Below are 12,819 nucleotides of genomic sequence, written 5' to 3'. Positions count from 1 at the left end.
GCAAAATATTTCACACTTGGGCCCAGAAAAGAGAAGAATTTGACGTGCACAGTATGGTGTCATTTCAAGAACTTTAGAAGGGCAAAGGGCTTTCTCATTTTTGCATGGTCTGTTAAAACTAGCTCCTGAGCATGGCACTTTTCACATGTCTTCAGTGGGAGTTAAACTGATGAGGGCAGAAATAAATACACTGGGTGAAATCCTGGCCCCACTGAAGTCAATTGCAAAACTCCCATTGACTTATAAGGCCATGATTTTACCCATCTTAGAAAAGCCTCTTTCCTTCCACTCCCTAAAGCAAGCAGCCTGTTTTAGGATGGGTTGTAGTGTTCTGCAACATTCTTTGAAGGACTTACATTCCATGGACATAGTAGTATTTCAGTTGGGATAAACCAGAGACATAGGAGGGCAGCATTAGAGACGTGTTTTGCCCAATGTACCAGGTATACTGGCAACACTCAAATGGATGAAGAAAAGAGGATTGATGGTCTCAACTTTTCAGAACAAAAGGGGAAATATAACCTAAGGTAAGAGGCCGGGTGTTTATCTTAGCATGAAAATCCAAAAAGTGGTTTTAGTAATTCCGTACATGCACCTAAGGAATGAGATAGACACTTCTTGAAAAGTAATATTTTTTTGCTTTTCTATAGCACTTTCTGTTCAGTGATCACTAAGCATGTTGCAAATATTAATTAAGTCTCATACTACCTTTGTGAGGTAAGTATTATTAACTCCACTTTACAGATGCAGAAAATTTAGGTACACAGAGCCTTATTCAAAGTCTAATGAAATCAAAATTCCCAGGGTACATCTACACTGGATTAAAAGAGCTGCAGCTGGCCCAGGTCAACTGACTTGGGCTCATGGGGCTTGGGTAGCAGGGTTAAAAATTTCAGTGTAGACATTTGAGCTTGGGCTAGAGCCCAGGCTACAGGACCCTACCCCCACAGGCACGGGAACTAGGGGTGCAGGGGGTGCTGCAGTACCCCGTTTTTGTACAGGGTCCCGCCCGCCACCCCACGCCCAGGGTCCCAGTGCTGCCAGCCCGGTGCCTGAGGCTCTACTCCTGGCCCCGCACCAGGGGTTCCGACTCCCAGCTGCAGGACACACGCCCGGAGCTCCGTTCCCTGCCCCGCATGCGGGGCCCTGGCTCCCGCAGGACCTGCGCTCAGGGCTCTGTTCCAAGCCCCGCATGCCTTGGCTCCCTTACTTCCGCGTCCACATGCCCTCCCCAGAGCCACGGTCCTGCTCCTGGCCCCAGCTCTGCAGGGGGGAGGGGAGCACAGACAGGAGTAAGGGGGGGGTGAGGTAAAAAGTTTGGGGTGGGGACCACTGGCTTTCAGCACCCCCACTGTAAAAATTGTTCCAGCGCCACTGGAAGCCCTTGCGGGGTTCCAGAGACCGGGCTCCAGCCCCAGCCGGAATGTCTACACAGCAATTTTATAGACTGCAACCCAAGCCCCAGTCAGCTGACCCAGGCCTGCCACAGGGGGTTAACTGCTGTGTAGTCACACCTCTACTGACTTCAGTTAAAATCAGACTCGGAGAATGTAACTAACACCCGCACAATCACACAGGATCTCTGTAGCAAAACCAGGAATTGAACTCACATCTCCTGGCCATGTGCTTAAAATTAAAGACCCCCATCTTTCCTCCCTTTACATTACATTAAGTAAAAGTACTGTGCTTATTATTTATGTTTTTAAGTAATTTGTCAGATGAGACTATAGTATAGTATAGTCTATATACTTATAAAGTATTCAAATACTGTACAGTGAATATATCAATTATATAGGTATCTATATTTATTTATAGATATATCTTGATTTGTTATAATGGCAGTAATTTTTACACTTGAAAAATAAAACACTTCAAAAATAAAACACTTCTGGATTGCAAGGCCTGGTTCTCCTCTCACTGATACTTAGGGTTGGAAGGATTCAATTTTTATCAATAAATGTCAGTACATCACTTTCACCATACACATACTTACTGACAAAATATATTTCCATAAATAATAATAAAAATTTACAGACAGATGAAGTAAGAAAAATGCTGTTTGAGAACTTAAAGTCAAAATCCAGTGATTTAAATTTGAATTAGGCTGGTTAGAAATGAACTAGCGAATGAATAGTAAAAACATGTATAATTTGTTGATTTAAGGATATTTACTTTGTATATTTTGACATGTGATGTTGACAATTTGTGTTAACTTTTTGAATCTCAGCATCTACTGTCATAAAATTGTCTGACGCCCCCCGAATTTCCCACAACTGAAAATGTATAAACAGAAAAAAATGCTTAACCCCCCCTAATTTCACGCAACTGTGAAAAGTTAAATAGATAAAACTCTAAAAATAGCTTAATATAGACACTGATATCTGTCAAAATTATAAAAAATAAAATTTAATCCTGCCAAGTCCACTGATCCTGCAGTAACTCCATTGCCATAGGTGGAGTTACCCCAATGTATACCCATGTGACAGAAGAATCAGCCCCAAGGTGTATAAACTCCAAACTTCTGTAGTGAACTTCCACAGATTAGGGTAGCCTGACACCCACTGAAAGTGACAGGGGCTGTGACTGAAAATTGAGGTCTGACAGATGCACCAGTACAAGGGCTACATGGAGGACAGAGACTGTAATGGCATGAGGTCTAATGTGGCCTAAGTGTAGGTTCCTACAGATGCTGGTATAACTCCATGAATTGAGAATTTGGCCCCTACATCCATATTTAGATACCTTAGAGGTCTGACATGATTTTCAAAGGTGCTGAGCACCAGTTCTGCTCAGCACCCTTACGCAGACAAGTTTGAAAATTGTGTTTTTTGTCTCTAAAGCACTATGCACACCTATAGGATTATATCAACAATAACATTATGGAAGGGATAGTAAAATGGCACACTTTTAATGTATGACAGTGGTAGATAATAGTGCAAGAAGGTCAGGAGGGTCAAGAGATTATATAGAAGATAAAAAAGAGTGTCAGAGCTTTGGTCCCAATTCAGGAGAGCATCCCTATTCAGGAAAGCACTTGAGCACATGCATAACTTTAGGTACATGCTTAAATGCTTTCCTGAATCAGGCCTTAATCAAGTACAGCCTATGGTACTCCTGCAGGAATTCTGCAACAAAAAAATAAAAATTCTGTGTACAATATTTTAAAATTCTGCAAAATCTGCATATTTTATTTGTCAAAATAACACAATATAATCACATCAGTTTCAATTATTTTTGGTCATTAATTTCAAAATACCTGTCAGCAAGTATGTCTGTAACAACACATACAACAAAAAGAATTCAGGAGATGTTTTTTGAGAAATAGATTCCTTACTAGGCATATTAATACAGAACTCTGAGTAATAATTCATTTAAACTACAACAGGTTTTCTCAAAATTCATTGCACTGTGACCCCCTTCTCACAACAAAAATTACTACACAAGCCCAGGAAGGGGGACTGAAGCCTGAGCTCTATCGCCCCAGGCCAGAGGGCCAAAGGCGAAGCTTGAGGGCTTCAGCCCAGGGTGATGGGGTGGGGGCTGTAACCTGAATCCCACTGCCCAGGGCTGAAGCCCTCAGGCTTCGGCTTCAGCCCTAGGCGGTGGGGCTTCGACAGGCTGGGTACTGCACCCTGGTTCCCCAAGAACCCAGAGCTGCTAGGTAACAGTTATGAGGAAGAAATTGTGTCCTCATGGCTTAAAACAAGACCAGGCAAAACTCTCCAAGAGCAAAGGGGCAGTTCACACCTCATCAGGGCATGTATGGGACAAACCCAGCCCAGCCTCTCAGAAACAAAGGACACTGGCCTAGGGCGCAACAAAGGATCTGATGGACTCTCGAGTGAGTCACCCCCCTTCCTTTGGTCAGTTTGGGACTATGATGAGGTAATGCTCACTGGACTCTGAAGGGGGGAAGAAAGAACATGATAAAAGGGAGAGACGTTTGCCATGCTCATTCTCTCTTTTCCACCTCCATCTACAGACATCACCGCCAAGCAACTGAAGCACTGATCAAAGGGGAGAGCCTGGCTGAAGGCCAACCACCTAACTCTCTCTGTGGTGAGAAGCATCTAAGTTTATAAGGGCAATGAAAGTGTTAAGATCAGCTTAGAATGTGTTTTGCTTTTATTTAATTTGACCAAATCCGACTTGTTATGCTTTGACTTATAATCATGTAAAATTTATCTTTGTAGTTAATAAATTTGTTTATTCTACCTGAAGAAGTGTATTTGGTTTGAAGCATGACAGAAACTCCCCTTGGAATAACAAGCCTGATGCATATCAATGTATTTGTTAAATTGATGAACTCATATAAGCTTGCAGCGTCCAGCAGGCATAACTGGACACTACAAGGAGACTCCTAGGATTGTGTCAGGGATAATGGCTAGTGTCATTTGGTTGCACAATCCAAGGAGCAGCTTACATGCCAGAGACTGTAAGCCCAGGAGTGGGGTTCTCACAGCAGAGCAGGGTAAGGCTGGCTCCCAGAGTCAAGGATTGGAGTGACCTAGCAGATCACCAGTCCAGATAACACCAGGGGAACGTCACATATACCAACACTGTGTCTGGTGTCTGCCTGCTCCCCTATCTCATAGGGAGCCTCCTGCTGCGGGTCTAACACCCCCACTCAGAGACCACCATCCCTGTCCCCATGTATCTCTGTGCCCCCACCCATCTCTGTGCCCCCACCCAGCCAGTCCTCTGTAGCTCTGCACACCCTTCTCCATCACCATGTGGCTCTGCACCTCCTCCCCCTGTGGCCCTGTGCCTCCAATCCTATTCAGCCCCTGCCCCAGTCTGTTCTCCCCCACTAGCCCTTATGAGCCCCAGTCTGACTCCCCCCCAGTACCCCACGCTGTCTGTCTCCCCATAGCGCCTGTCTCCTGACCTGGCCTGACAGGTGCTGTGAAGAAGGCAGGCTCTTTCTTTTCTCTAGCTGGCTGGGAGCGGCTGCTGTGTTCTATCATCACAGTGCCATCTAGTAGGCAAAAGACAGAACTGTAGCAACATTTCAGCAGAAGCTCTGTTTTGTGCAAAAAATTAAAAATATGCATGGCTCATTAATTATGTGCACGCACAGTAGTGCAGAATTCCCCCAGGAGTAATATAGATTCAGTAATTCCCACATAGTTCTAGTTGTTTAAATATGTAAAATTCATGTTCTTGTTCTCCTGCAATTCCAATCCATTTGCTTCAGTTTGTTCTGAATTCGATGTGTCTATTTTAAAATATTTAATTTTGCTTTTAGAACAAAACTTTTAACATTTCTGAGCTGAACCTATTGGATTGTTTCACAACAAACAATTTTCATATTTCACACTAGAAAAGACTTGGCAAGGCTGGCAATGTTGCAAAATATATTCCACAATATGATCATCTACATTTATTTTTTAATAAATAGAATTCAACATGTTGTGATTAAAAACAGAAAGTTCCAGTCGTAGGCATACAGGTTTGCATTTGGATGCTCAAAGAAGCCCATCAAGCCATATCCTGCAAGTGCAATCTCTTTGTTATGAAAGTTGAACTTACAAATGTAGAATTATGTACAAAAAACTGCATTCAAAAATAAAACAATGTAAAATTTTAGACCCTGCAAGTCCACTCAGTCCTACTTCTCGTTCAGCCGATCACTCAAATGAGTTTGTTTACATTTGCAGAAGATAATGCTGCCTGCTTCCTGTTCACGTCACCTGAAAGTGAGAATAGGTGTTTTCATAGCACTGTGGTAGCCAGCATCACAAGGTATTTATGTGCCAGCTGTGCTATAGATTCATAAGTCCCTTCATGCTTCAACCACCTTTGAAGGGGACATGCATCCATACTTATGAAGGGTTCTACTCGATAACAATCCAAAGCAGTGCAGACCGACGCATGTTCTTTTTCATTATCTGAGTCAGATACCACCATCAGAAGGCTGATTTTCTTTTTTGGTAGTCTGGGTTCTGTAGTTTCCGCACAGAGTGTTGCTTTTTTAAGACTTCTGAAAGCATGCTCCACACCTCATCCCTCTCAGATTTTGGAAGACACTTCAGATTCTTAAATCTTGGGTCAAGTGCTGCAGCTATCTTTAGAAAACTCCTATTGGTACCTTCTTTGCACTTTGTCAAATCTGCAGTGGAAGTGTTCTTAAAATGAACATGTGCTGGGTCATCAACCGAGACTGCTTTAACATGAAATCTATGGCAGAATGCAGGTAAAACACAGCAGGGGACATACAGTTCTCGCTCAAGGAGTTCAATCATAAATTTAATTAACACATTTTTTTAACGAGCATCATCAGCATGGAAGCAAGTCCTCTGGAATGGTGGCCGAAGCATGAAGGGGCCTACGAATGTATAGTGTATCTGGCACATAAATACTTTGCAATGCCGGCTAAAAAGTGCCATGCAAATGACTGTTCTCACTTTCTGGTGACACTGTAAATAAGAAGTGGGCAGCATTATCTCCCTTAAATGTAAACAAACTTGTTTGTCTTAGCAATTGGCTGAACAAGAACTGAGTGGACATGTAGGTTCTGAAGTTTTATATTGTTTGGTTTTGAGTGCAGTTATGTAACAAACAAAAAAAATCTACATTTGTAAGTTGCACTATCACAACAAAGAGATTGCATTACCGTACTTGTCTGACATGAACTGAAAAATACTATTTTTTTATCATTTTTACAGTGTAGATATTTGTAATAAAAAATAATATACACTTTGATTTCAGTTACAACACAGAATACTATTTGAAAATGTAAAAAAACATCCAAAATATGTAATAAATTTAAATTGGTATTCTATTGTTTAACAGTGCCATTAAAACTGTGATTAATTTTTTTTGTTAATCACATGAGTTAACTGCGATTAATCAACAGCCCTACAATTTATGTAATAAATGATAAATCAGAACTTTAGATTAGCACTCCAAACTGTGGTTCTCTAACTTTTTCTATGATGTGGACCACATTTTAATGAGTCTCACGGACCTGCCCATCCCATTCCCAATTGTGCAGACCATCTTCCTTGCCATTCAGAATCATATAATATCCCTGCAGCAACTATGGCAATTGCCAATATCAAAAAGTAAGATCAGGAAAGAATATGAAGTGCTTTTAGCTGCATTTTACTGACACTTTAGCAACCGGGAATACAGATGGGAACCAGCAGTGTGTGACCTGACCACCAGCCAGTGGCTCATGCACCAGTTTTATTATTATTAATAATAATATTAAATATTCAAAAATATTCAATAATGTACAGAAGTGTCACTTGACCATCTACCTAGCCAGTGGGGAACCACTGATTTAAAGTATATTATAGTCTGCTGACAGCAAATGAATCTCAAAACTAGCAACTCGCCATGTAATAAGTTCAGATCAAGGCCAAACCTCTTCAGAACACTGGTCCCCAATGCTGGTAAACTTACCTGTACTGACACCTCATTCTTTTGAAACTGGTCTCACCCTTCCTTCCTTTAGACCCAATCCTACTCCTACTGAGGTCCATGGGTTGCAGAAAGAGGCCCATAATTGTTTGTATTGCACTCGTGTGTGTGGCAACTGTGTGCACTTTAACCTGCAATAAAGCTTGGGCACCTGAAACACCAGAGGAGAGCCGCCCAAGGCCCTTTGTGGGTTAGAAAGCATGCAGACACTGGGAGGTGGCAAGTAACTAGGACAGGGGTCCCCAACGCAGTGCCCGCGGGCGCAATGGCACCCACCGGGGCAGTTGTGTGCACCCGCAGGACATCGCGCCGCCAAAATGCCGCCGGAGAACCGTCCACCGTTTCTCGGCGGCATTTCAGCGGCGGGGTGTTTGGCACCCGCCACAGTCTTCTGGGAATAGGAATGTGCTATTCCCACAGAAAAGTTGGGGACCACTGAACTAGGAAGTAGAAAATACTGACTGGTATGCCAAAATCTTAGTCTGGCAAACTGACACAATTGCATTAAAGAGTTGGGACCCACTGCACTAACAGGAAAGTTTCTAGCCTAGGGACCTCATTTTATCTAAACAAAGAAAACAAAACAAAAAAAGCTGGAATAAAGGTATCAGAAAAATAAACTCAATAAATAATAGATCTCTGTCCTCCTCCATTTGCATTCTTTCTTAGTATCAAACATTTTAAAAATATAGCTTAGACCTAGTTTTCCATAATGTTTTTTATAAGAAAGGGAACTGTACTTACAATTTACCACAAAACAGCATTTTGAATTGTCCACCACCTGATAGACTGATTTAAAATTCATGTTGCAAGCCTAGATTAACCATTATACAAGAACTTCTAATAATATAGAAATAAATTAACCTTTTCATAAATGTTTCATCTGTAGTAACAAAATTTGCGTTGTTCTGAACCTTCCCCTGCCATTTCCTGTGTGGCAGTACTGTTGCAGAGAAAAACATGCAGACTCCTTTAAACACATTCTGATTCCTGAATAAAGCAAAGATGGATGAGCTCCTGCTTTATTTCTGTATTCCTTCCTCTCCTTTCCCCAGGTCTCTTCTTCACCTTCATACAGGGCAGGAATGCACTTAGTTTCAGCAGGCAGCAGAGGAATTACTTGCTACCCTTCAGAGCTTGTTATTTTTCTACTCACACCCACATCCTTCCACACAAACTTTTTCCTCACTGGGACTTTTAAGATGCCTAGTAAAGGATTTTTCCATTTTTATTTTTGGTTATAGCTCTTTAAAACACTGCCACAAATTGCCTGTGCATTGTTATAATATTACATTAAAGGCAGCAGGGTCGGAATTTGTGTGCCAAGGAGTTTGCATCTTCCCAATGATCACTGTTAATACATTTGCCTTTGTGCAGCAGAAATACGTTCCCAGAAGGGAATAAAAATACACAGTCAGAACTGTATGAGGAAGTCTCACAATCCTGGAAACTGTCACAGCTGTCAAAATTGGCTGAGTGACAGAAATTGGCATAGTTTATTTGTGTCTAACACCATGCTGCATTTATGGTTTCTGCTCTGGATGACCAAATAATCAAGTTCTTGAGAAAGTGCTAGGTCTGTCATAGCTCAAAGATGGAATTGCATAGGTTCATAACAAACATATAGTGGTCTGATGGTCTGTTCACCTACATTTTTAATCCTGCCTCTCAAGCAACAGCTCAGACACACTTCTGAAATCCTCTATTTTTTTTTTGGCGGGTGTGTGACCCCCTGAGAACGGGTACTTTTTAAGCCTTGGTTTGACTGCACTGCATCCCCAGGAGAAGCCAACAAAGAAAACCTCCCCAGCCAACATTATCAGCTTTCAAACCAGCTGGCTAAATTTTGTATGGTCTTGAGCTGATCCCCAGCTGTCCTGACAGCCTCGCAAACCTTGCAGTATTGCTCATCCCAGAACGAAGTCATATGAACATCGTATTTGTCCCTCCAAGCAAAGTACCGCCTGTAGAGGGGTTTGTTTTGGTCGAGGAATTTCAGGTAGATAGCTAACTTCCTAGGGCTGGGGAAGTCGTCGACGTGGATGAAGGAGTCGGGCGGGATAAAAAGCTCGTAGTTGGACCTGGAAGGGCCCAGAACGACAGGCACGGCGCTGGATTTGAAGGCGTTCCGCCACAGCTTCTCGGTGATGTAGTCGGGGTGCTGGGAGTTTTCAAAGGCCAGGTAGAACTTGTACTGGGAGATGGTCCTCACTCTGCTGCCCTCCTCCAGCACCAGGCCTTGTGCCCCATACACGTCGATGGGGACGTACTTCCTCAGCTGGTGGTAGTAGCGTACCCTGGCATGCGCCTCGTTCCAGTTGCTGATGACCCAGGCCACCAGCTTGGTCTTGCGGGGCAGGCTGAAGTGCGAGGGCGCCCGCCTGGCCCGGAGGTACCCGTAGGGCACGAAGATGTCCGAGTCCACCCGGTAGGACATGGTCCAGTTGAAGATGCCAGCCAGGTCCCTGAGCCCGGGCGAGTGCGAGGGGGACTCGAAGTTCATCCACACCCACCGCTGGGCCGGGGAGCGCTGCGGGCGGCCGGCGGGCAGCTGGCCCAGGCCGTGGAGGACGAGGTCCCGGTGGTGGAAGATCACAGCCTGCGCCTCCCGGTAGCGGCTGCGGTCGGCGCTGGGCCGGCAGCCGCTGATGTTGAAGCGCCGCTGGCAGTCGGTCATACGGCGGCGGTGGCCGAAGGGCTCCCACCACAGCAGCACGGTCACCTCCGGCGGGGGCCGCGTCCGGCCGGGCCACGCGTCCAGCGCCGGCAGCTCCGGCAGGCAGGCGTACAGGGCCAGCAGCGTGCAGCTCAGCCCGGCCGCCAGCAGCCGCCGCCGCCGCCGCCTGCGGCGCAGCGCCCGGCTCCGGCCCGGGGGCCCAGCGGGGCCCGGCTCCATCGGGGGCAGCCGCCCGCGCCGCCTCCGCTCTGCCTCGGCAGCGCCCCGCGCCGCTGCTGCCGGGGAGCCGGGGACCGAAGCGACGGCGCGAGCATCCTGTTGCCGCCGCAATCCCTCCCGCCCCTAGGAGCGGCAGCCGGGGGAGGCTCCGAGCCACGCCCCGCCGGCCACGCTGTCCCCTCTCCTGCCGGGCCGGAGCTAGCAGCCCCGCCCAGCCGGGCCCCGGCCATTGGACCGCCGAGGAGCCCCGACCAACAGCTCCGTGCTAGAGCCTCAGCCGCTCCCCAGGTCCCGCCCCCCAGCAAGGAACAAACCACTCCCCAGGGACCCACCCCCTACCTGGCACAAGCCCCTCCCCGGGACCTTCACCCCTTCCCGGGGCACCCTCACTCCCCTAGGGACGCACTCCTCCCTGTGTAGGTACCACTCCCCGCAGTCCACGTATCTCTTCTTACCTCGTCCCTCCTGCCTCGCCTCCCCCTGCCCCCAGGTTATTTCTCATCCCTTAGCTCCTCCTTGCCTGTAAAGATACCATTCCTCCAAGCATCTCTTCCCCTACTTCTTACTTCCATCTAGGGTGCACAGATAGCAAGTGTGAAAAATCGGGACGGGTGTGTGTGTGTGTGTGGGGGGGGGGGGGGTAATAGGAGCCCATATTAAAAAAAAAGCCCCAAATATAGGGGACTGTCCCTATAAAATCGGGACATCTGGTCACCCTACTTCCATCCCTCCTCCTTCCCTTGTACAGTTCCCCGAGCAGCCCCACCGTCCCTCCCTGAGGTATGTTCCACTCCCGGCTGCTCATCCTTTCTGGGTTGATTTATCTGCAGCACCATCTTGCTGATGTGGCACAGCGTGGCTGAAGGCAGCATAAGGACAATGAACCTCCTTGTTCACTCTGGATCCTGCAGAGTAAAAGGAAATCCACTTCTTCCCTTCCACTGACTGCGTCAGGGAGTTGCATTTCAGGAAGGAGAGCCAGAGAAGACCAACACCCCCTGCTGTCCGCCTCAAAGCATAGGCATGAGGAGAGTGCACAGGGAACAGAATGTGAGGACACAGACCATGAGGACTGTGGGCAGACACAGGGCAGGATGGGGAGGGCACAGAGGCCACAATAAGCACAGTGAGGAAAGGGCCCAGTGAACACTCAGCATGAGGGTTGGAGGACTCTTGCTTCTTCATACACTTTCACTCATTCCTTATACTTCTTACTAGGCTCTCTCCTTCCAAGGGATCTGGAACAGCCTCCATGCTCCAAGTACTTTCCCTCCATCTTCTCCTTCAGATCACTCCTTCAAACCCACTTTGTTCCCAGAGCCACAGGCCTTGGCCCATCCAAATCCCCTTCTCACATTGCTTCTGTGTCAGGGGTTCTCAGACTTCTGTACTAGTGACCCCTTTCACACAGCAAGCCTCTGAGTGCGACCCCCCCTTATAAATTAAAACCTTTTTTTAATATTTAACACTAGTATTATAATTTTTTTTATATTTAACCGCCAGTTTGAGAACCCCAGCTCTATGTCTCCTTGTGTTTGAATCAGGTTGTTTTTCTGGGTTTGTCTGTAAACCCTGTGGGGCAGGCAGGGACATCCCCATTTTAACAAAGTGCTGTGTACAGCTTCGGTGCTTTGTAAACCTGAGAGCTATTTTATGGAAAGGTGAAGTTTCCAAATCTGACACTCTATTTTCATATCCAGTAGATATGTAGGGCCAACGTCATCTCTCATGTAAATCCACTGCATTCCAATGGTGACCCATAATTTAGATGAGAAGCTAGATTTTTATTACAAATAATAATAATAAATAATTTGATAACAGTAGCATCTAGATGCCCACCAGGTCAGGGCCCCATATGTACTGGGCACGGTGCAAATACCAAAAATGACAGTCCCTGCCACAAAGAGTTTAGGAGGATTTATGTCAGGATTATGTTAATCCAGGAAAAGGAAGAAGAGTTTATGTGTGGAGGTGTTCAAAGATTAGCTGGCATCATAGACAGCCTTCCAATTCCCTGTTCACAGCAGTTACAAAAATCGAAGAAACAGTAGCCCTGATATTCACTGTATATGTATAATAGTCTATCTGTGCTGGGTCCTTATTTGCAAAGATTTACACATTCTGTATAATATTTTCCTAACATAAAAAAACCACATATCTCACCAAACAAATATAAGATCATGTTTATTTTGCTAAATTTGTCACCACTATGGAAGTGGCTGGGGATTATTATTTTTGAAGTCTGATGTTTTAAATAGTTATTTTCTTCAGTTGTGGGTATCCAGGTTTTGCTAGTAACTGGAACATGTTAAAAGCAAATGTAGGTCCGAATCCTGCAGTGAGTTTTGCATTCAGTCTGTAATCCTCCTGCCCGTCAGAGTTGGCAGCAGCAAGGGCCAGGTTCAGTATCTAGGGGTTCCATTTCAATAACACAATGCTCAAGCCTCCACCCAATGACCTGGGACAATTACATACCACCCCCCTGGGTGCCTCTA

General features: G+C 45.6%; 1 protein-coding gene across 1 annotated transcript; it reads right to left on the bottom strand.

The window, feature by feature from the left end:
* Positions 1 to 5,358: 5,358 nt before the first annotated feature.
* FUT4 (fucosyltransferase 4) lies at positions 5,359 to 10,324 on the bottom strand. Its single transcript, XM_073337583.1, has one exon. It carries the CDS (start codon positions 10,322 to 10,324, stop codon positions 9,248 to 9,250), a length of 1,077 nt encoding a protein of 358 aa, XP_073193684.1. The 3' UTR covers positions 5,359 to 9,247.
* Between the last annotated feature and the right edge of the window lie 2,495 nt (positions 10,325 to 12,819).

The sequence above is a fragment of the Lepidochelys kempii genome, chromosome 1, assembly GCF_965140265.1.
Source record: "Lepidochelys kempii isolate rLepKem1 chromosome 1, rLepKem1.hap2, whole genome shotgun sequence".
NCBI classification, from domain to species: domain Eukaryota; kingdom Metazoa; phylum Chordata; order Testudines; family Cheloniidae; genus Lepidochelys; species Lepidochelys kempii.
The sequence above is the reverse complement of the archived record's forward strand: the minus strand, read 5'-3'. Positions and strand labels throughout refer to the sequence as shown.